General features: G+C 41.2%; 1 protein-coding gene across 2 annotated transcripts in view; it reads right to left on the reverse strand.

Annotated features, from left to right (window-relative positions):
- Window positions 1-23,947, reverse strand: part of LOC136867154 (trypsin-1) — a 533,185-nt gene that overhangs the window by 194,206 nt on the left and 315,032 nt on the right. For both annotated transcript variants that reach the window (XM_067144269.2, XM_067144270.2), the window contains exon 3: window positions 2,659-2,827. In XM_067144269.2, the coding sequence (XP_067000370.1) occupies window positions 2,659-2,827 (169 nt within the window). The remainder of the gene's footprint in view (window positions 1-2,658; window positions 2,828-23,947) is intronic.

Here is a 23,947-nt window from a genome sequence, read left to right on the forward strand (position 1 = left end):
CACCGTGACCCTGGCAAGGGACCCTTACATGGGACTACCAGCCGGGTCAGCTGGACCAAGGTTTTTTAAAGAGGCCCTGTGTCCTGACTTGTGACAGGCAGAGCCTGGCTTCCCAAACATTGGGCCCAGGTTGGTGGGTTTCGGTGATAAGCATCATGTTAAAATAATGTGCCCACAGTTGTATACTAAAGTAAGACAACAAGTGTCCATCAGTGCACCTAGGGATTCACAAAACAATGGACCAGACAGTTTACTGTCTCAGCAGGAGGGACAGATATTGCTACAATATCGTAACTATAGTCGCTTGTAGGACGACACAATTGACAAGTGTTCTTCTTGATTCTGATTCACAGTAGATCATATACGCAGTGGACTCAGTCTAAAATATTTAGGGGAAGAGGTTATTAATCCGTAATCTTTTCATGGAGGCGAGTTGAGGGAGCAGGAACATAAGGTCTACGAGATCAAATTATGAAGTTTAGACCAGAAATTTGAATGTTCAGTGATGCTGTTAGATCAATATGTAATTTTGTTCCTAGACTAAAAGAGTAGAATATATAGTCTCATTTCAAAGAAGCGAACATCACACTCACATATCGGGATCATAATGCACAAGATGCTGAAATCCTATTAGGAGCAGATGTCCTCGATAAACTGTAGACTGGCAATACCATGAAAATTGATGACAATATTATGGCAATTGAGACACGGTTAGGTTGGGCCATCATGCGATACAGGAAGAATATAAAAGGTGGACAAGTGGTTGGCCTCACTAACGTGAATTTCAGTTTACAGGATCTGTGGGAACTAGAAGTCACAGGAATTCAAGACCAAGTAGAGCTGAAGGCAACAACAACAACAACAACAACAAAAGATATTTCAGAAATGTTGCGGCTATCTATTGATGAAGACTACTGATATGAAGTCTGCTTGCCGTGGAAGATAGGACATCCTGAGTTAACAGATAATTTGACAACAGCTGTGAGACCACTACTGTTGGTTACAAGATATATTTCTAGAATTGATAAACTTAAGGAAGATTATAAAGTTTTTGAAAATTGTTTGAAGGATTGCATCATTGAAATGGCTCCAGATGCAGAAGATACCAGCTCAGGATATGTTCTCCCACACCATGCAGTGATAAAGGAATTTAGTAAAATACAGTACAATACAATGATACAGATACGCCCAGTATTCGATGCCTCTTCTCGAGATGAATTTCGCCGAATTCTTACTTGGAATTGATTACGAATTAACTACTTCAGTTTAGAAAGAATGCAATTGGAATTGCGGTACTGCAGTTTAACCAAAGTATTTCTACAAATCAGTGTAGCATTCGAGGATCAACATTTTTTGAAATTTCTCTGGTGGAAAAGCTGTAATTTACGAGAAGTGATGACATTAAGATATTGTAAGGTGGTGTTTAAAATTCCAACAAACTATTTTTCCATACTAACAGTAAAGAGGGGGGGTCTCTCCTCTGGCTTGGAGGAAATTACTGCCTCCAAGTCAGATAGTTTTCTCCCCCACCAGTGCTAATTTGAGATGTTCCGACTCTTCGGGTAATTCTAGGAAACAAGTGAGTAAGAAAGCATAGTTTTCGCCCTGGCCATGTCCATTAACTCGCCCCAATAACCAAAAAGATAATCACTGAAGAGGGGGATTCTTCTCTGATTTGGAGGTAAACATCTCCTCCAAATCAGATTACTTTCTCCCCCGCCAGTGCAGTAAAACGTATATTTTTCCGACTCCTCAGTCATTTTCCAAAAACGACGAGTAAAGGTGTACATAGTTTTTGCCCTGGGACTCTCCATTTACTCTCCCACAAGAAAAAAAAAACAAAAACAAAAAACAAAACGCTACTCCATTCCACTGAGTGCTTCTTAGCCACCAAAGTCATTCAGAACCCTTGAAGATGACGAACGGTGAAATGTCGGGACCATCATATGCGCCTAGACAACTGCTTACAAGCTCGGAAAATACAGACATTGTTCAATTAATATGTGACCAAATGTGACGAAATGGACGCCGAGCGGAACATTTCGTGTGACGAATAATCTGATACGAATCTACTGCTACGAAGTGTATGCGATAAATCATCCTAGTCACTTTACAGGTTGTCATGTTGACAAAGAGTACTGAAATACCAAAACAAACAAAAACCAATTATGTGTAAGCAAATAGCTTGAAAGCAATAGAAATAGATTACTAAGTAAGTACATGACTAAGCCAAGAAACGGCTCACTGAAGGTCCATAAGTATGGTTCCTAGTGTTCTAACAGAATGTCTGAGTGCAATTAAAACAATATTGATGTAATAAAGGCTTTGGTGAGGCTGGTTGTAGAAATCAGTGAAGAATTTAGGGATTGTCCCTGTAGCTCCTGTCATCACTTTCTCAAGAAAGTATTTAAGAATAGATTTGTCTCTTCCAGTATGATAATTTAACCATTTTCACTGCTGTTTTTGTCAGTAAATTAGGACATCACTCTTTGTGCTGAGGCTTCTAGCAGAGTCTGTGGTCCGTATCTGAAAAACAGTTGCATTGCTCTATCAGTTAATGTTAGAAATTTTGTCTGATTGCAAATTCATTACCTATATACCTGTTTCCTGTAAAAGAAATTTGTTTTTATCTTCAGTGATATAAAACTGTATGCTTACCAGTTAAGGCAATGACCCGCTGTGAGGACGTAGCGGTCATTAATGAGCGATCCACCGCAGTGCATTTTACCACTGTTCAGGATAGCCACCATCCAAGGGTACCTGTGTGGCTGAGTAACTGATCCCCCTACTATTCTCGTCCCAACAGTATCCGAAATGGTGCCACACTCTGAAAAAGGGGCATTCGGTCAATAAAACGCAAGAATATATAATTTTAAAAATCACTATTATAATTGCTGAAGGTTTGATTTTGTTGGCCTTACAATCGGGTCATAGTGAGAATTGTATAGAGCACGTTCTTGGTCAAAGCAGTTACAGGGATTAATAAGGCTGCAATCTTTCATCCTTATTGTTCATAGTTTACATGGATAAATGACTGAAAGAGCGATTCAGGTAGGTGGAAATGTAGTATTCAGTTAGGCGAATGCTGATTATTTGATCCTAATGGAGGTCCGTAATATCATTTCTTGAAGTTGGTAAATATATGCAACGATTATGATAAGAAAATTGGCATTTCCAAGACTAAAATGATGTCGGTAGACAATACATTTGATATAGCTGAATGTCAGGTATGGAATAAGGATCATTTCAAGCAGGTTTGCTTAGGATGGGTATTCTGTCATGGCAGTAGTATGGAAAGCGAATCAAGATGTGACAAAGCTAATGGAGTAAGATGGCAGTTGCGAACAACGGTATTCTGTAAGAAGGAAGAGAATTCTCATCTTTACATCGGCCTGTTTTCAGACTGACTTTGCTGTATGGGAGTGAAAGTCGAGTGGACTTAGACCATTCAAGTGCCGGCCCCCGTGTAGGAGTAGCGCGCCTGCCTGTTACCCGCCTCTTACCCGGAGGCCCCGGGTTCGATTCCCTGGCAGGTTAGGGATTTTTACCTGGATCTGAGGACTGGTTTGAGGTCCACTCAGTCTACGTGATTACTGATTACATTTGAGGAACTACACGACGGTGAGCTAGCGACTCCGGTCTAGAAAGTCAAGAATAACGGCCGGGAGGATTCGTCGTGGCCACCACACGACATCTCATAATCTGCAGGTCTTCGTGCTGAGCAGCGAGAGCTGGGTAGTCCAAGGCACTTCGGGTCTAGTCTGAAAAGCATTCCTCCCACCGTGTTTAGCTCTGTAGTTAAACCCTAATGTTACAATTTTATCATTACGTTCCTTTTAAATTCCATTGTTTCTTTTAAATGGTTTTATAAGGTCAAGGGAAAACTGAGCGTTTCCAGTTTATGTACGGTCCTTTTAATCACGGTCCCAGCCCTTTCCCTTTCTTTAAGACTGCACTTAGCACTTTGAAATAAGGTGTTTTGTTTATAACCATATTGCTGAACTAGCAAATGTACCCGTGCTTCGCTACGGTATTCTACATTGTGTACGAATATCGACGTAAATACTATGAGTGCAGTAAATGAGATTGTTTTAAAATTACATGTCTCTCAGCCTTATCCCAGAAATAGCATGGGAAGGACCCATACGTTGTGTCCAATGTAAAGTGAGGGTTGCGGAGTTGTGACGATAACGGCAGACTCACTTGCTTACTGCTATTCATAATTGAGTTGGCAAGTTTACATTATAATTGCAGGCCCCATTGCCTACTGCGCGGTCACAATCGATTTGGGGAGTTTTAGTTACAATGGCAGACCCATTTCCTACTTTCAGACAGATTACATTTGAGGAGATTTATTATAATAGCAGGCAACTTCCCTACCACCAGTCAAAATTGAGTTGTGCAGTTATCATTATAATGACAGGCCCTTTTTACTGCTGCCAGCCAGCTTACTGCCAGTCACACAGAATTAGTGAGTTTCCATGAAAATCAGGCTACTATGCCTAATGCTAGTCAAATTTTAGATTGGAGCAATTGTTTATAATGGCGGGCACCCTGGCATAGAGCCAAACACAATAGGGTAGGGGACTTTCGAACAAAACTACATGATCCCTTGCCTTCTGCAAGACAAATCGAGAAGTGAATTATTCATTAAAATGATAGGCCCTCCTTACTAATGCCAGTTACACAGGAGTTGGAGAAGGACCCCATTCCTGCTGCCAGCAGTCAAAGTCGGTGTAGGGAGAACTGATTACAATAGCAGACACACCCTTTCTCGATCGCTACAAATCAACATCAATGAATATATACAGATGGACAAACGAAAGTATATGGATGTTTACAATATTGCAGACCTTCATTTACAGATTAACTGCTGCTAAACGGTACGTCATATTGACAAAGGATTGTACCGTAAGGCGCAGTATTTAGCGATCTAAATGGCTGGTCCTATGATATTTTCTCGCATCTCATCTATTCATGGGTCAGATTGAGTCAGAAACGTCGAATAAGTTGAAATTTGTGTAAGATTACCTTACATTGCATTACTTTTCGGATAATTATCTGACATAGCATTTTGCTCACATATGGGTACTGGGTGGGCCAATGTTCTTGTAAAGTTTGATCATACTATCTTTCCTGTAAGTGACTGAAGGCATGAATTATATAGGTAAAGAGTCCAAATTTACTTAAAGTCGAGAAATAGAGACAAATCTAACGTATAAGCGATACAGATACGACAAAAAGTCATAAGACTGAGGTTGAAGATCCCTCCTAATTCAACGAAGATTTTGCCATCCGTTATGTGATAGGACTTCCCGTTTACCCCACGAAATACCTCGAAAGGAAGGTCTGCACCATCATTAAAATTGCTTCCATATTTCGATATTCTTCGGGGATAAAAATGAAAAAATTAAAGATCTGTGAAGTTTTTCGTTCGTTACAGGCTGAAGCGTATAATTTAGCCAAATTTCAGTTTTCTTGCTTGTCTGGCAGATTATGCTGCAATCTGGATTTTGGGTGAGGGGGTAAAAAACATGACTTTCAGGAAATTAAACCAAAAAAAATGCAGACGATCATTATTACCCCTCAAAAGGGTATCTGTACGAAAATTTCACCAAAATAGTCAATGTACAGGCACACACAGTCAGTTGTGTTGTAACCAAGGTTGAGATTTACAAAACACAACTTTATTATTCGCTTCAAATGCAAAATACACTATTTACACAAATAAAACTGAAATTTAACTTGAAGCAAATGAATTAGGAATCTTGAGAAAGAGTCTATTTTTTTGTACACTATATACAAGTTTGCAGTATTTACATCCACTACTATCTCGAAAAGATAGTCCTTGATATGAAAGTCGATAGTCGAAAACTATCCGAAGTACTGACATAAATGTTTTGGAAAGTCCTTCCTTGCTGAGTTCATAAAAGCAAGTTCAATGTTGGAAGAATTCTTACTTGGCGAAACCAAGGGAGCTTGCATTAATTAGGGAAATATAACGGTATGTAATAGTATGACTGGATATGGGCAGCGGAAGAGGAGCGGTGACCAGAGGTGAGACCTCGTACTGCCAGAAATTCAGTCCACCTGGCCGAAGCACATTTTCAAGAGGAGTAGCCTCCATGCTCGACGTAGGGTGTATTCTGGAGCTGGACACCGGGGCAAGTGGGCATCAGGACAGGCTGGGAGTTCCTCTTTATAGTACACACACGACTGTTCAGGCACGCGCACTGAGGGCTGCGCGTCGAGGCTAGAAGAATGACACCTGGCGCGCGTGTAGCTGGCTGGCGGAGCGAGAAAAGAGCGCCGGACATACAACACCCTCCCCTCCTAAATACGCCGGTACGGCGTGAAACGGCGGCGGCGCTGGCGGCGGCTGCGATGCTGGGCCGGAGCTGCTGATGTCTCTGTTGGATTGTCCGGAGCTGGGACCGGGCGGAGTGGCGCTGTCTCGTCCTGAAAGGAACCCATGGTTATTAAATGGTCTAAAGCTCGTTCAGCAATAGATTTATGTGGCTGAGCCATAGAATCAATAGCTGGACATGGGCGGTAGCGCAGACGTATCTGGTCTTGATGGCGGCAGATACGTTTCTCCGTAGTCTGTATTTCGTAGAGACGATGACCCAAAGATCTGCAGATGACTCCAGGTATCCAGAGTGGGTTTGACCTGAATGTCCGGGTGTAGACCTTGTCGTTGACTGAGAACTTCGTTGGTGAGGTCTGAGACTGGGCCGGAAGAGGCTGCAACAGAGAAAGTAAAGTTCTGTGAGGTCGTCCATGGAGCTTCTGTGCAGGAGTGATATTATCAGCGCCGGGCAGAGTTCTGTAGTTGCTTAAGAGTTGGAGCAATGCTTGGTCTTTAGTTAAGCCTGAAGAGACAGCTTTTTTCATACTTCTCTTAAATGTTTGTACAAAGCGTTCAGCTTCACCATTAGATTGAGGGTGAAAAGGCGGTGCTAGGATATGACGAATGCCATTATATGTACAAAATTTCTTAAAAGCAGTAGCTGTAAATTGAGGTCCGTTGTCCGAAATGAGTACTTGAGGTAAGCCTTCTGTAGTAAATATTTTCTGTAGAGCACGAATGGTAGCTTCGGTCGTAGTAGTCGAATGCATATCCACTACATATGGAAAGTGCGATAGTGAATCGATGACTATTAACCACATGTAATTGAGGAAAGGACCTGCGAAATCGATGTGAACTCGTTCCCATGGAGTAGTAGCAGGAGGCCATGAAGCTAGATCAGAAGACGGGGCGTTCTGATTCAGTTGACATTGTTCACAATGACGGATGAGCTTTTCGATGGCGGCATCAATACCGGGCCAGTAGCAGTGTTGACGTGCTAATTGCTTCGTTCGGGATATACCCCAATGGCTTTGGTGTAATAAGTCGAGAACTTGTTTCTGTAGGCTAAGTGGGATAACCACTCGGAAGATGGTGCCTGCTTCTAGGAGTACGACTCCAGCACGAGTCGTGAGACGATGCTGCATACGATGAGAAGGTGCGAGGTGGGCGGGAAGATTGCTCTGAAGAGGCCAACCGTTGCGGATGTAAGTACGCACAGTAGCAAGTGTACTATCCTTATCCGTAGCTTGAGCTATGCAGGTAGCATCAATAGGAAAACTGGAGACAGTATCTTCAAGTTCTATGTCCAACTGAAGACATTCAGATTCTTGAGAATCGAAGGCAGTATCAGGACCAACTGGTAAGCGTGAGAGGGCATCAGCATTACAATGCTGGGATGTGGCTCGATAGACAATCTGATAGGAATAATCAGAAAGGTACATGGACCATCTTTGAAGCTTTCTGAGGGAATTTTCAGGGATCTTATTACCAGGATGGAATAAGTGTACGAGAGGCTTATGATCAGTAATGATCAGGAAATGGTTGCCATAGAGATATTCATTGAAACGGCGAATACCAAAGATGATGGCTAAAGCTTCTTTCTCTATCTGTGAGTATCGACGTTGATGGTCATTAAGTGTTTTCGAAGCGAAAGCGATGGGGCGTTCCCGTCCATGACGATCCTTCTGGGAGAGAACGGCACCGACACCGTAGTCTGAAGCGTCAGTAGCTAGCGTGATGAGCTTGTCGGGCTGAAAATGAGTGAGTTGTATAGCTTGAATTAAGGCGTTGTTGATGGTTTTCCATGCCTGTTGGCAGTGCGGAGACCATTGAAATTTAACACCTTTTTTTACGTAGAGCGTTTAATGGAGCTGCCACTGTAGCGAAGCGGGGAATGAACTTATTATAGTAGTTCGCTTTGCCTATGAAGGACTGGAGCTGCTTGAGGTTCTGAGGTGCTGGCATGTTGACGATAGCTGAGACATTCTGTGTACTAGGGCGAATTCCAGTCTTATCAAGTATATGTCCTAGGTAGTGAACTTGAGGCTGAAAGAATGTACATTTAGCGAGATTCGCTCGTAGGCCATTGTCTTTCAATTTCTGGAGAAGGAGGCTTAGATTGTTTAGATGTTCCTGATGATCTTTTCCAGTAACAATAATATCATCCAGGTAGTTAGCACAACCGGGAATAGAGGCAGTGAGTTGAGCTAAATAGCGCTGAAAAATAGCCGCTGAGGATGAAACACCGAATGGGAGCCGCTGGAGCTGGAGCAGTCCGAGAGGAGTGTTGAGTGTTAGAAATTTCTTAGAGTCTTCGTCTAAAAGTAGCTGGAGATATGCTTCTTTAAGATCAACTCGAGAGAAGAATTGTCCACCAGCGAGACGACGGAATAAGTCTTCTGGACGTGGAATAGGAAAGATATCCGTGTCGAGTTGTGCGTTGACTGTAGATCGAAAATCGCCACAAAGTCGAACATTACCATCAGGTTTCTTGATTACCACTAGTGGAGTAGCCCATTGACTAGAAGTAACTGGTACCACAATGCCAGTTTGTATCCATCTTTCTAATTCTTTCGTGACCGGGTCTTGAAGTGCTAGGGGTACTGGACGTGCTTTGAGGAAGCGAGGCTTAGCTCCGGATTTCAGCTGTATGTGAGCTGTATGGTCTTTTGCTGTTCCGAGCTGAGAGTCGAAGACTTCAGGAAACTGCTTTAGGAGATCGGTAACGTCAGAAGTAGGATGCAATGTAGATACAACGTTAATGTTGTCATGTATCTGGAAACCAAATAAGTTAAATAGATCCATGCCCATAATGTTGGATGCAGTGTAGTTGTTAACTACGAGAAGAGGAATGGCCTTCTGAATTCCTTGTGGGAAGAATAAGATTGATCTGATCAACTTCCATGTCTTGGCGGGGCTGTATATGCTTCGGGCGTGCTGCAGGAGTCTTAGCAGGGCGGAGCAAACTCCGACATACAGTCTTAATGTGTCCAAGTTTATTACATCGTTCGCAAGTGGCTTTGAAAAAACGACAGTCACGACGTTCATGATGCTTGAAACAGCCTCGGCAGGAAGGCAGGAGTTTTGAGGTGCTTTTAGAATTGGGCTTCCTTGTAGCATTACGAGAGGGAACCTGGCGAGAATGCTTGGTAGAGAGCGCCTTATCTGGACGGTTCACTGTAGCAGAGGACTTGCGGGCCTGAGTCGAGACTTGAGCAACTTCGTGTGGAGAAGCTATGGCTGCGGCAGTCTTGGTAGTAAGCTCATAAACCGTAGCAATACGCTGGACGTCTTCTAAAGAAGGGTTACTCTGCTTGACAGCGTCAAAACGTATCTTGTCTTCAGGAGTATGTAAAATTACCATGTCCCGAATGAGAGAATCAGTGTAGGGTGAACCACAACCGTCCTTGGAGCATATGAACTGGCAGGGTTTAGCTAGACCACGCAATTCAGTTATCCATTCAGTATGTGTCTGATGGGGTTGCTTTCTGCTCTGAAAAAATTTATAGCGAGCAGCCACTATGTGAGGAGCTTTGGCATAATGTTCAGTGAGACGGGCCAGGAGCTGTGCGAATGGTACCTCAGAAAGGTTTTCTTCTGGACCTAATTTACGTAGTAATTCACACGTAGCATTGCCAACTGAACTAAGAAATAGTGCTCGGCGGCGTTGATCATCTGTGACAGAATGGCAGATGAAATGCTGTTGTAAGCGTGCTAAATAAACTGACCATTCTTCCTTAGCCGGATCAAAAGCAGAGAACGGAGGAATAGCTGATGGCTGTGTAGAGACAGAAATAGCTTGAATAGCCTGAATTAATGCTGCCTGTTGTTGTTGCATAAACTGTTGTTGTTGCTGCTGTAAGGCTTGGAATACCGTAGCGAGTTGCTCAGCTGTAGCCATTGCAAGACGCGTGCAATAAAGAGCAAGGAGAGCTGTGTGTCAGAACTGGTTGTAGGCGCGACCTTGACCGGTATATGCTGGGAGTGAGAGAGAGAGCAAGCAAACACGCTGGAGCGTGCCACACAGGTGGAGCGCACGACAGAGAGCTGTGGAATGTCTGTTGAGTGGGCGACACACTGAGCACTGATTGACTTCGTCGCCAATGTCTAAGTGTAGGAGGGCACTGAGTTGGTTGTACCTCGTTGTGAAGGAGTGGATGAATTGCAAGTTATTATCCTGTCGCCACAGAGTTGGTGACTGGGGCCGATGAATTGGAGTGTTTGTTGCGTTCTTTTTTTTACCTCGTCGCCATAGAGTTGTGTTGTAACCAAGGTTGAGATTTACAAAACACAACTTTATTATTCGCTTCAAATGCAAAATACACTATTTACACAAATAAAACTGAAATTTAACTTGAAGCAAATGAATTATGAATCTTGAGAAAGAGTCTATTTTTTTGTACACTATATACAAGTTTGCAGTATTTACATCCACTACTATCTCGAAAAGATAGTCCTTGATATGAAAGTCGATAGTCGAAAACTATCCGAAGTACTGACATAAATGTTTTGGAAAGTCCTTCCTTGCTGAGTTCATAAAAGCAAGTTCAATGTTGGAAGAATTCTTACTTGGCGAAACCAAGGGAGCTTGCATTAATTAGGGAAATATAACGGTATGTAATAGTATGACTGGATATGGGCAGCGGAAGAGGAGCGGTGACCAGAGGTGAGACCTCGTACTGCCAGAAATTCAGTCCACCTGGCCGAAGCACATTTTCAAGAGGAGTAGCCTCCGTGCTCGACGTAGGGTGTATTCTGGAGCTGGACACCGGGGCAAGTGGGCATCAGGGCAGGCTGGGAGTTCCTCTTTATAGTACACACACGACTGTTCAGGCACGCGCACTGAGGGCTGCGCGTCGAGGCTAGAAGAATGACACCTGGCGCGCGTGTAGCTGGCTGGCGGAGCGAGAAAGGAGCGCCGGACATACAACAGTTACGATTTTATTTACATAGATAGATAAGGAATCTGCTCCACGTACAACACATTTTGACTACGTCCGCTGGACTTAACCTGCAAAACCAACCGTTCATGATATCTCACTTATTAATCCTCGTGTCGAAAAATTCATATGAGAACAAAAGTTTTAGAAATGGATTTCCATTAAGGATTGTAGATTTCGATTAATTTCGGATGTGCATATTTTGAGGAAGTGCAAAATCATGGTTCCGGTTTCGGATAAACCCCCAGTAAACTTTGGTATTCAGAAATAATATTGGCCCTAAAACCTACACAAGAGCAGGTGGATTCTAAATATCAAGTTTGGTAGAAATATATTCAGTAGTTTTCAAGTTATAAAAACTCACACAATCAAACCGAAGATACCAAAGTTAAGAAATATGCAGACGGTCATTATTACAACTGAAACGGATACCTGTACGGAAATTCCGCCAAAATAGCCAATGTATAGACAGACGGTTGTTGCGATTATATTTATATAGATGACAGATAAGCATGGGCACGTTTGAAAGTGCAAACCTTCATTTCGAGATTTACTGCTCGTAAACGGTACATCATACCAACAAACGGTTTGCACCCTTTTATCGCTCTACATGTCTGGTGTTAAAACATTTTCTCGCATCTCACATATTTATGGGTTCGACTGAGTTACGATATTTGAATGGGGTGAAATTTGGGTACATTTTCATCATTTTACATTATTTTTCACATACTAATGTGGAAGCTAGAATCATGAAATTGGGTTCGCATATAGCCATTGGTCGTGTCAATATGCGTGCCAAATTTGATGACTCTACCTTTCCTATAAGTGTGTCAAACTAAGTAATACACATGTAAAAAGCACAAAATTTACGAACCATCGAAATATACAGCCAAATCTACCCTATAAGGGAGAGAGAGAGAGAGAGAGAGAGAGAGAGAGAGAGAGAGAGAGAGAGAGAGAGACGACAAAATATCACAGGAACAAAGTTGTAGATCACCCGAAATTGAACGGAGATCGTGCCAGCCGTTTTGTGATAGGACTTGCCGTTTAGCAAGGTACGTAGAATACAAGGTAGGGATCACGAGAGAGGTGCGCAGTAGCAAAGCAGAGCTGTGACGTCACGCAGGACCCTCGCGTTGAATCTGCTCTGAATGAGGTAGAGGTAGTTCGAATAAGAATCGCTGTACACGCAGAAGCCAGGTGCTAATAATACACGATAGTAACATATCTGTGGTGTAAAAGAAACCGTGTGTGTTTATTTTATGTGATAAAACGTAAAAAGCAGAAATAGTGTACACTTTTCAGTATGCTTTGTCATGCCATTGCGGGCTGCACAAATCATAGCAGACACGCGAAGGAACGAAACATACACTTTCATGTATTCCCTAAAGCCACTGACCTAAATAAATGGTGACAGAAGTAATCAAGTCATTATCGAAAGCTATCTTTCTCCTCTTCGAGGGTTCGGAAGGCTTTATGACCATCCTATTTCGACAGCTGTGACGCAAAAGGTGAGATCATTGCTTCTTAGCCTCAATGCTTCCGAGGCGATAAGAAATTCCATCTGTTCTCCGGAAGATTATGAAACACTACGCCCAAATATGTTACATGCTACTGATGAACTCGATCAAAACTCGGATATCGTGTGCCAGTCTAAGGCCAGCGTTGAGCCCGCAACATCCAATTCTTCACCGGAGGATGAGCAAGGGTTCGTTTAAGCCCTTGAAGAGCTAGTAAAACAGCTCGAGGACAGTCGCTAAACCAAGGATCGTGATGAGCTGCTTGAAAACTTCACTGGCTGTATTGTAGCTTTTATGGTAAAGAAGAAGAGCCTCGATATAGAAAGCGATTACGGAGAGAAAACAGGTCAAACTACAAGGGGTGGAAATTAGATTTCAAAAAAGTTCCTTTTTTTTTTTTTTTTTTTTTTGCAGGTTGCTTCACGTCGCACCGACACAGGTCTTATGGCGACGATGGGACAGGAAAGGGCTAGGAGTGGGAAGGAAGCGTCCGTGGCCTTAATTAAGGTACAGCTCCAGCATTTTCTTGGTGTGAAAATGGTAAACCACGGAAAACCATCTTCAGGGCTGCCGATAGTGGGGTTCGAACCCACTACCTCCCGAATACTGGATACTGGCCGCACTTAAGCAACTGCATCTATCGAGCTCGGGAAAGAACTGAAAGAGGGTTCTAACATCATCACAAACCTTACGGATATCCTGAAGAAGAAATTCCCCGAAATTTATGAGCTCGCAAGTTGCTTCATGAGAAGCCGTTCTTTTATTCGAATGGAGACCGGGTTTCAGTTAATACAATACCGATAAAGAAAGAAGAAAAGCAAAGAAATTCCACTGATGCTATGGATAAGTGTGTTTGATATTCTTTTTTTAAATATCAGCATTATTCTTTGTGTATAACAAGCCTGTTACTTTTTTATGAAAGGCAATTTATTATGTTGTATATGAAACCAGTGCTAAGAATGTTAGTATACAGGCTCATCAATTTATATGGCCTACATAATGTTAACGTGGAATTTGTCAGTTCCTGGCATTTGGAGGAGAACATTTACTGTACCGTTCTGTGGGTAGTTTCCTAACATTTGCTGTTTGTGTTGTTGACAGTGTATATAGTTTCCCAATATTGCTTGTAACAACGGACATATTTCTTGCGGTCATCATGCTTTAATGTTCGAGTTTGTAACAATTAGAGCCCCTTGTTGATGTTATCATGGGTGTTGAGAACATGAACATATGGAATGGCCATTCCACTGGAATCACAGTCTTAGCATTGTTACAACCTTTTATACAGATCGAAATACTTCAGAAACGCTGCTGGATTCACACTGTATTTGATCTATTATTACTCTCGTAATAGTGAAGTGGAATGCCTTTTTTTAGGTGATGTTAAAATATCAATGAAGTTCTCTTATCTCTAACTTGTGGCTACAACAGAATAGCTTACGTAGCCTATACAGAAGACAAGGCGCTGAGGGTGCACGCTGACGTCATCGACGGCCAAGCGTGGTGGGGAGACCTGCGCGTGATCCCTACCTCTTACTCTAACTACCTTGGCCGTTTAGCTGCGAAATACCTCGAAACGAAGGTCTGCACCGTCATAAAATTGCCTATATTTCGATATTATTCGGCTTAAAAAGTGAAATATTTAAAGATCTTGGAAGTTTTCCGTAGGTTACCGGCTAAAACGTATAAATTTGCTTAATTTCAATTCTTCAGCTCGTGTGGCAGATTGTGAGGCAATCTTGATTTTGGGCGGGGGGGGGGGGGGGGGGGGGCTGATGTAAAATTTAGGACTTCCAGGAAACTATAGCTAAAAATATGCAGGTGGTCATTATTAACCCTTAAACGGAAAGCTGTACGAACATTTCGCCAAAATAGTCAATGCACAGACACACGGTCGTTACGATATGATTTATCTAGATAGATAAGGAATCTGCTCCACGCATAACACCTTTTGGGCTATGTCCGCTAGACTTAGCCTGAAATCCGACCTTCCATGTTATCTCCCTTATTATTCCTCCCGTTGAAAAATGCACATGAGAAAAAGAAATTAGAATTGGATTTCCAAACAGTTTTATCGATTTCCAGTCAGGTTGGTCTTGTACTTTATATATTGTGGGAGAGTAAAAATCACCATTTCGGTCCCCTATAAAACCCTAGTCCATTCCGGGAATTTGAAATTGTATAAATCTTAAAACCTACCCTTGGAGGGGTGGATGCTAAATATAAAGTTTGGTTCAAATAACTCAGTAGTTTTCAAGTTGTAAGAAATACGCTTTATGCGCACCCGCTCTTGCGTTAAGTCCGGTGGGACTTGTACCGAAAAACGGTCCGTTAAAGATATCTCCTTTATTAATCCTGGTATCGAAATGATGCATATGAGAAGAAAAAGTTTAGAAATTAATTTCCATTAAGGCAGGTAGATTTCCATTAAGTTTGGTTGTGTATATTTTGCGGGAGTGCAAAATCACAGTTTCGGTTTCGTATAAACCCCCAATTAGTTCAGGGATTTAGAAACAATATTTGCCCTAAATCCTACCCAGGGACAGGTGGATTCTAAATATGAAGTTTGGTGGAAATATATCCAGTAGTTTTCAAGTTATAGAAAGACAAACAGATCAACAGACAAACAAACAAAGAAAGAAAGAAAGAAACAAACTAACTAACTAACAGACGCCAAGGAAACCTACCCTTGGACAGATGGATGCTATATATAAAGTTTGGTTCAAATATCTTCAGTAGTTTTCATGTTGTAAGAAATAAGCTTTACACGCACCCGCTCTTGCGTTGAGTCCGCTGGGATTTGTACCGGAAAACGGTCCGTTAATGATATCTCCCTTATTAAATCCTGTTATCGAAATGATACACATGAGAAAAAAAGGTTTAAAAATTAATTTTCATTAAGGCAGGTAGATTTCCATTAAGTTCGGTTGTGTATACTTTGAGGGAGTGCAAAATCACGGCTTCGGTTTCGTAAAAATCCCCAATCGGTTCAGGGATTTAGAAACGATATTTGCGCTAAAACCTACCCAAGGACAGGTGGATTCTAAATATGAAGTTTGGTGGAAATATATCCAGTAGTTTTCAAGTTATAGAAAGACAGACAAACAAACAGACAAACAGACACCAAAGCTAAAAATGATGCAGATGGTCATTTTTACACCTGAAACGAATAACTGTACGGAAATTTTGCCAAAATAATCAATGTACAGACACATGGTCGTTACGATTTTATTTATATAGATTATCAGAGCTGTGATATTTGCACCAAAGTGCGTTAAGTTCGATATTAAACTCCCCCTTGTGATTTTGTTCACAGAAGTTCATGCTAAATTGCCAGTTTACTAATCTTTTGATTAAAATGGTATAATTGTTTTATAGTTTTCTTCACCGACACAGATAGATCTTTTGACGATGGCTTAGGAAAGGCCTGGAGGTGAGAAGGAAGAGGCCGTGGCCTTAAATAAGGCACAGCCCCAGAATTTGCCTGGTGTGGAAATAGGAAACCACGGACAACTATATCCAGCGCTGCCGGCGAGTTTCGAATCCACTATCTCCCGAATACTGCTCTCTTTAAGGAAGCAGGTACAGTATATGAGACTAACCTCAAAGACACACTCCAGTCTCCATTGCTGAGTCTTATGTTACCTTTGCAAGTTAAATAAACCTACTTTCCCACAACGAGCAAGTCGAAATATACCGCAAGAAAAGGAGATCGGAAAAGAAGCAATATTTTTAGACTGTTCTCATAATACACTGTCTTCTAAATTGGGCCGTCAATCAAGTTCTTACATGTGCATCGTCCATGTCAACTGATATCCGTCTATTTATCATTGAAAATGGGAACCGTCTTTCCCCTCTCTGTCGGGATAAACTTCCCCGTTTATTGTTATTGTGGCTTTATTATTCTCTTCTAAAGCATTCTTGAAGTAAACAGGATTGTAATTGCGTATTGCTTTCCTGTATGTTCTTGGCATGGCCGAAGTTACCCCGGAAGAGGACAACTTTTATCACAAAACTATTCCCTGAAAAACCTATTTGAATAAAATGCATCAAATTGGGTTGGTCAGTTACCAGACGTACTTACATTTTGACCCCATAAACCATAGCCGACTACAGTTAGAAGCCGGAGTCATGTAAGTTTGGCAACCTGCAGCGGAGGCCAAGGTGAAAGCGTGGGAGCTATCCGTGTATGTTGATGTGCAGTGAACGTCTTGTGTTTCGTTTTATTTTTCACTGATATGTTCGATTTTGTATAACAAGATAAGTGATTGAATAATCACACGCAGAGCCTATTATCGAAATACGTGACGGCGCAGCAAGTCTGAGTAGCTTGGACGGTAGAGCTGGCTTTCTGAGCCCAACTTGACAGGTTCAATCCTGGCTCACTCCGGTGGTATTTCAAGGTGTTCAAATACGTTAGCCTCGTGTCGGTAGATTTACTGACACGTTAAAGAAATCCTACGGGACAATATTCCGGCTTCTCGGCGTCTCCCAAAAAACCGTAAAAGTAGTTATTAGGGCGTTAAATCAGTAACATTATTATTTATGGAGGCGCGGACTGAAATTGTATCGTAGCAACTATAGCATGATAAAGGTTTTGTTACCTCGTTTAGGTTTCCTTCAGAGGAGGAATTAAAACAAAAATGGATTTGTCACTTTAAACGAGATAATTCTGGGACCTAGGAAGGATTCAGTCGTGTGCATAAGACATTTCACAGACGAACTTCAACAGGGGATACAATTTGTGATAGTAATGGCAACGCAACTATACTACCATCTACACCTAATGGCCTACTTCCTGATGCATGTAAATTATTTTCCTAAATTTGCCAAAATATTTGTCATCAAAAAGTGTTAAAAGAAAATATCCTGAAGGTAGGAGACTTGAAATGAACAATAGGGAAAACAAGAAGATGGATGATTTGCCAAATGTAAGCCATTTACTCAAAATTCACCAAGATATGAATGTCTTTGTATATGTTAATAGTTATCAGGTATCGGTAAAGGAAATGACATGTTTAGCTGATGGTAAAATATCCAAGTGGTCTCAAATAAAGGAATATTTATTAAATTTTACAGGGGCCACTGCTAGTTGTATAAGTGTTAAATGTGTACAAAGAAATGTATGTACAAATGCTTGAGAAGCTCATAGAGTTTCTTGAGGTAAGCAGTGCAAGCACAGACACTTTGTCCTAACTTATACTTTTAAGGGAACAATTCGAACGTTACACTAAAAGGAAGAAGAGTTACTCAAAAACATTTCCTTTGAAGCTGTGAAAGCAAATTATTTACCGTTAGGGAAGTGTCAAAGTGATAACTTAAAAAGAGGGTTTGGTCAGTACCGATAGCTGTAACTACAATGTCACTACACTTAAAGTCCTAGTAAGTGGGATGAAAATTAGGATTAAGGGTGTTCTAGAAGTGGTGGTGGTGTTGAAAAGTGCAATTTGGCTGTAGCCAATTAGAAACGTCTGATTCCATCAAGACAGTGATATTAGGCCCAATATGGAAGTAATAAACAAGTTAGACTCACTTTTACCGTGTGAATTTTTTGGTGGGTATTTCGAGATTTCAGTGTTAATATGCATTTCTGGGTATGCAATAAGAACAATATACAGAAGGATAAGCTGTGACACATGTTCAGGTCTCCTGGAGAGTAATGAAACATATGACCCCTATTGTGAAGAACTTCAGAGAGGGCTGTTAATAGTGCCCTCAGATTGTATTGTGTGTGTCTGCGTAACAGAGACAGTAATATTTACCTTGCTGGTATATGAAGACTACAAGGGAAACTACCTGGATTGAGAAAATCAGAAATAATTTCTCATCTTTCTATCCAGAGCTGCTTTAGGAAGAGATGAAAAATCAACAGTTCTGGTTTGAACGTGGTCATTGTGGGTGTGACAATAATGGTCTGATCGATTGTTTATTGTCAACATTTTCGAATGTCGTGTTAAATAATTATAGAAAACAGATGAAGAACAAGAGTTATGTCAGCAGTGAGGATAAAAACATAAAGCTGAGCTCCACAATAATGAGCTTGTGAGTACTGTTCTTAAAGTGTTTTTTCAAAATTCACTTAAAATCTGTATTTCTAACTTCAGTGAATGAATTTACTGATGTGTGCGCTTCTTAGTATCATTTTACGACGAGTGAGCATTTATCATAATCACCGTGTTGGTCTATAAATGTAGTCAATATGGGCGAATTCGTTCAAAAGTCAGACACGCCCGCTTTTCTGTCAGCCTCCGCTTGACAGATAGGTACAGCGTTGCCAAGCGTACCTTCCGGCTTTAAACTGTAGATGGCTCTGCCATAAATCACTGGAATGGAGAATCGAATGCTGGGGCTAGAGAACAGTTTGTTTTCTGCTGTTACCAGACAAGACGGTACTAGTGGAAAAGCAATGTAACTCACACTTGATTGAGGCTATGACCATTTCAGTCTCAACTCGACTGCACTATCGCATTATATCTAACTTCAAGGCTGCGTAAGCACAAGGCACCAAACGATAATGCATTAAAGCAACAACAACAATAATACTATTGGTTATACGTCCCCCTGTTGGGGATTCGAGATGAGCAGATAAAGACGATACTTCCCGTGAGAGACATATCTTTGGATATCCTTTGTTATATATGATCTGAGCGGTAGCCATCTTGTAAAATAAGTAGTTGAATAAAACAGTGTGTTACGTAAGGTATATGATAGCTCTATTTACAACATTTATTTTCCCCATCTATTCACGACATTTATTTTGATGCCGAAACCCGGGAACATTTCATTTCAATATCCGGACCACATACTCACGAGAAGACAGGTACTGCGCAGTATTACACGAAAATACGATGTGTGAAGTGTAGTGAATTGAAGTACAGTAACCAGGGAAATCATCGCTAGACCTTACGAAAGAAGACGGCCATTGACGGATGAGTATACCTATTAGACTACAGTACTTGGAGAATATTTTGAGGAATACGGATGGTTAGCATGAACATTTTGAAGTTTTCGCATGACTAATAGAAATTGTTTGTTAACTATAAACGTCAAAACCTATCGTCATAAAGGATAGTAATTTCGCATATCATTTGTTATCAGATCACTACCCGTTCCTACGTCACTACCACACCAAGACCGACGCCAATCCTCAGACCTTAATGCTACTCTCGATCGTTCAAAGATGGCGAATCGAGTAGCCGGAAATGTTGGAAGTGTGGGTTTGTTTTGGTTTGTTGTTATGGTATGTAGTCGGTGTAATTTCATGATATTTGACAATACATATTAGTTTCTTTGTAGTAAATAAGTGTGCGAATATATTTGTATGAGTAAGTGGACACTTAGGGTCTGTAATTATACGCAGTAATGTGAGAATGTGCTTGTTTTGATCGTGCTGTGGTCCAGGATTTAATCTAACTGTGGCAGTGCCTCTCATACAACTATTCTTACGTTTCCTACGGAATAAAACATTAAAAGAGAAGTGGTTTAGGAATATACATCGTGATTATTTTGAAGTCGATGACTGTAGTGTGCATACATCGTTTTGAGAATAAGTCTGATATTAGGGAAGACTTTTCTCCAATTCCAAACTATTCGTGTTCCTCAAAAAATATTAATTTAGACATAATATAATTGATATTGTGATATTTCGTCAGTGTTCATGTGCTTCAGAGTGTCGAGTGATTTAGATGAAAGTGTATTTTACAATCATCTGTGCTTGCATGCGGAAATGTTTGGCTGGTTCTTGGAGTATAACAAAACTTATAAGTGTGACAGATGGAGCAATTTATATACTGTTTCACAGAAGAAATGGTGACTCGGAGGGACTTTTTTTTTGCTATTTGCTTTACGTCGCACCGACACAGATAGGTCTTATGGCGGCGATGGGATAGGAAAGGCCTAGGAATGGGAAGGAAGCGGCCGTGGTCTTCACTAAGGTACAGCCCCAGCATTTGCCTGGTGTGAAAATTGTTATTATTATTATTATTGCATACTAATGTACATAGATCCTGGTGTAAAAATAGGAAACCACGGAAAACCATCTTCAGGGCTGCTGACAGTGGGGTTCAAACCCACCACATCCCGGATGCGACCTCACAGCTGCGTGCCCCTAACCGCACGGCCAGCTCACCCGGTAGTCGGAGGGATTAGATGGGTTTGTAACGCAGGGTTTTACACTACCAACATCTTCCGATTCATGCTTGTGGTTATCTGTTTAAGCAGACTGTACCGAACTGGAGCTCGTCCATGTGGTTAAATATCAATGTTTAGAGTCAATAGAGTTTTTTGCACTCATGTTCTTTAATGGGTAAAAACCTATTATATCTTTAGTGCCTGAACGTTTCATTACTAAGGTTACCATCACTGTGTGAAGTGCTGCTATGCCATATGTCAACATTATGTTAACATTACCAGGGCCGTTCATTGGGCTAACAGAATCATTTCGGGTGTACTTGGGCTGAGTGGCTCAGACGCTTAAGGCGCTGGCCTTCTGACCTCCAGTTGGCAGGTTCAATTGGCTCAGTCCGGTGATATTTGAAGGTGCTCAATACCGAGCTCGATAGCTGCAGTCGCTTAAGTGCGGCCAGTATCCAGTATTCGGGAGATAGTAGGTTCGAACCCCACTGTCGGCAGCCCTGAAAATGGTTTTCAGTAGTTTCCCATTTTCACACCAGGCAAATGCTGGGGCTGTACCTTAATTAAGGCCACGGCCGCTTCCTTTCCACTCCTAGCCCTTCCCTGTCCTATCGTCGCCATAAGACCTATCTGTGTCGGTGCGACGTAAAGCAAAAAAAAAAAAAAAAAAGGTGCTCAAATACGTCTACCTTGTGTTGGTCGATTTACAGGCACGTAAAAGAACTACTGAAGGATTAAATTCCGGCGCATCGACGTTTCCGAACACCGTAAAAAATGTAGTTAGTGGGACGTAAAGCCAATAACATTATTATTTCGGGTGTACTCCCCTTTCATTTGTGTGCGGAGTATAAGAAATTGTCCATCACTTCGAAACTAAGGCAATAAATATTATGTTTCATACTTTTCATGAGAGCGAATTAATTGAGGGATTTCGCACCTTAATTTGTACTGAAACATTAAATATGACGTGATAAATATCATTTTAACAGTTTTATCATGTATATTCTTCAATCAAGCGAAGTGAAATCTAAGAGAAACCGTTATTTGCCTAATTGAAATTTATAAATAATAAGCTTGTTTTTCTTTTTTCTAGTAGAATATATGTGATTCTAGTTGATTATATGTGGTGCGTACTTGTTGGCAAAGCGTTTTCGTACGTGAAAAGAGGGATTTTCCGTATTATGTTACATTTAACATGTTAAATTACTGCCGTATATACTGTAATACTAGCAGGACCCGCGGCTTCGCTCGCGTGAATTTCGTAAAATAATAAAAGTAATCGTTCCTCGGTACTGTACTAAGGCATTATCTGAAAATCCATAAACATTCACCGACAAATTGAGTTTCATTTACCCCGGAAACGCTTTGTAAACCACGTTTGTGTTATTGCCTTTTGGGCCTAAGATGACCATGCAACATAGAACGGTACATATGAGAAACAGTCTCCCCTCAAATCGAAAAAAAAAAAATGTTTATTTTTAAAGTAGATTCCAAATATCTTTCTCCACGTTGTAACATTTTCAGTTTTTGAGATAGGCTGTAAGAATCTTCATAAAAAGAGTTTAACCCCTTTATCAGTCCGACTCGTTAGCTGAATGGTCAGCGTACTGGCCTCCGGTTCAGAGGGTCCCGGGTTCGATTCCCGGCCGGGTCGGGGATTTTAACCTTCATTGGTTAATTCCAATGGCCCGGGGGCTGGGTGTTTGTGCTGTCCCCAACATCCCTGCAACTCACACACCACACACAACACTATCCTCCACCACAATAACACGCAGTTACCTACACATGGCAGATGCCGCCCACCCTCATCGGAGGGTCCGCCTTACGAGGGCTGCACTCGGCTAGAAATAGCCACACGAAATTATTATTATTACCCCTTTATCAGTCCGTCCCATTTTCCGAAAACAAATTGAAATACAGGCTCCTTTACTATTAAAGGAGATTCCAAATGCTAATTTTCGCGTCTGTAACATCATCAGTTTGTGAGATATAAGCATCCTCATTAAAAATTATTCACTTCTTTTATCACTTCTTTTCACCTCCGTTAAGTGCCTTTTCCGAAAACAAAAAGTACGTGTTCCTGCATTTTTAAATGACTTCCCAAATACCATTTTCTTGCTATTTTGCTTTTATGTTGCACCGACAGAGGTAGGTCTTATGGTGACGATGGGATAGGAAAGGCCTAGGAATCGGCCCTAGTATCTACAGATCTCACACACAATTTCCCACATACTCATTCCATAGTCTCGTTTAAATTCCCAATTACCCTCCAGTCAGTATACAGATTTCTATTGCAACTACTTGCAGACAGAAAAAACAAGCAAGATATTGTCTATTAAGAATAGTTTTGCTACAACAACTTATCAACCACTTGATTCTACTTACGGTGCTAATACTACATTCAATTGTTCACACACATCGACCCGTACCATGGCCGGACTTTACTAAGGCCGTGACATTGAAGATCCGACAACGTCACTTGGAGTCAAGCATATGACTTCTGTGTTCGTAATTTGTAAACAAGTCTAACGTGGTGTATCATTATATTTTGTGTTGAGCGTGAATTAACTTGATAGCACTGTTTAAAATTCAAAGTATACTGAAGATATTTTATGTGTTATAGTTTAAAAAGTTAATCTACACGCTATTTGGCATCCTGGAACGGCATTAATTTACGGTAAAGGTGAGCTATCTCATGTTGCAATATGTCTAAGAGTGGCAATCCACACCGTTGTTTTAAGCCATTCTGTGTTTGTATTTTTTAAAATTGAGTAGTTAGAAACAGTAGAATGATTGTGTTATTTTATTTTACGTTGCACAAGTATGACAATAACAACTAAAGCTAGGCTTAATTTCAGATGCCAAGACATTGCAGTATTCCTTCGTGCTCCAGCAACTATATATGATTCTCAATCTATCAATCAATCAATACTGATCTGCATTTAGGACAGTCGCCCAGGTGGCAGATTCCCTATCTGTTGTTTTCCTAGCCTTTCCTTAAATGA

This window comes from Anabrus simplex, chromosome 3 (assembly GCF_040414725.1).
Source record: "Anabrus simplex isolate iqAnaSimp1 chromosome 3, ASM4041472v1, whole genome shotgun sequence".
NCBI classification, from domain to species: domain Eukaryota; kingdom Metazoa; phylum Arthropoda; class Insecta; order Orthoptera; family Tettigoniidae; genus Anabrus; species Anabrus simplex.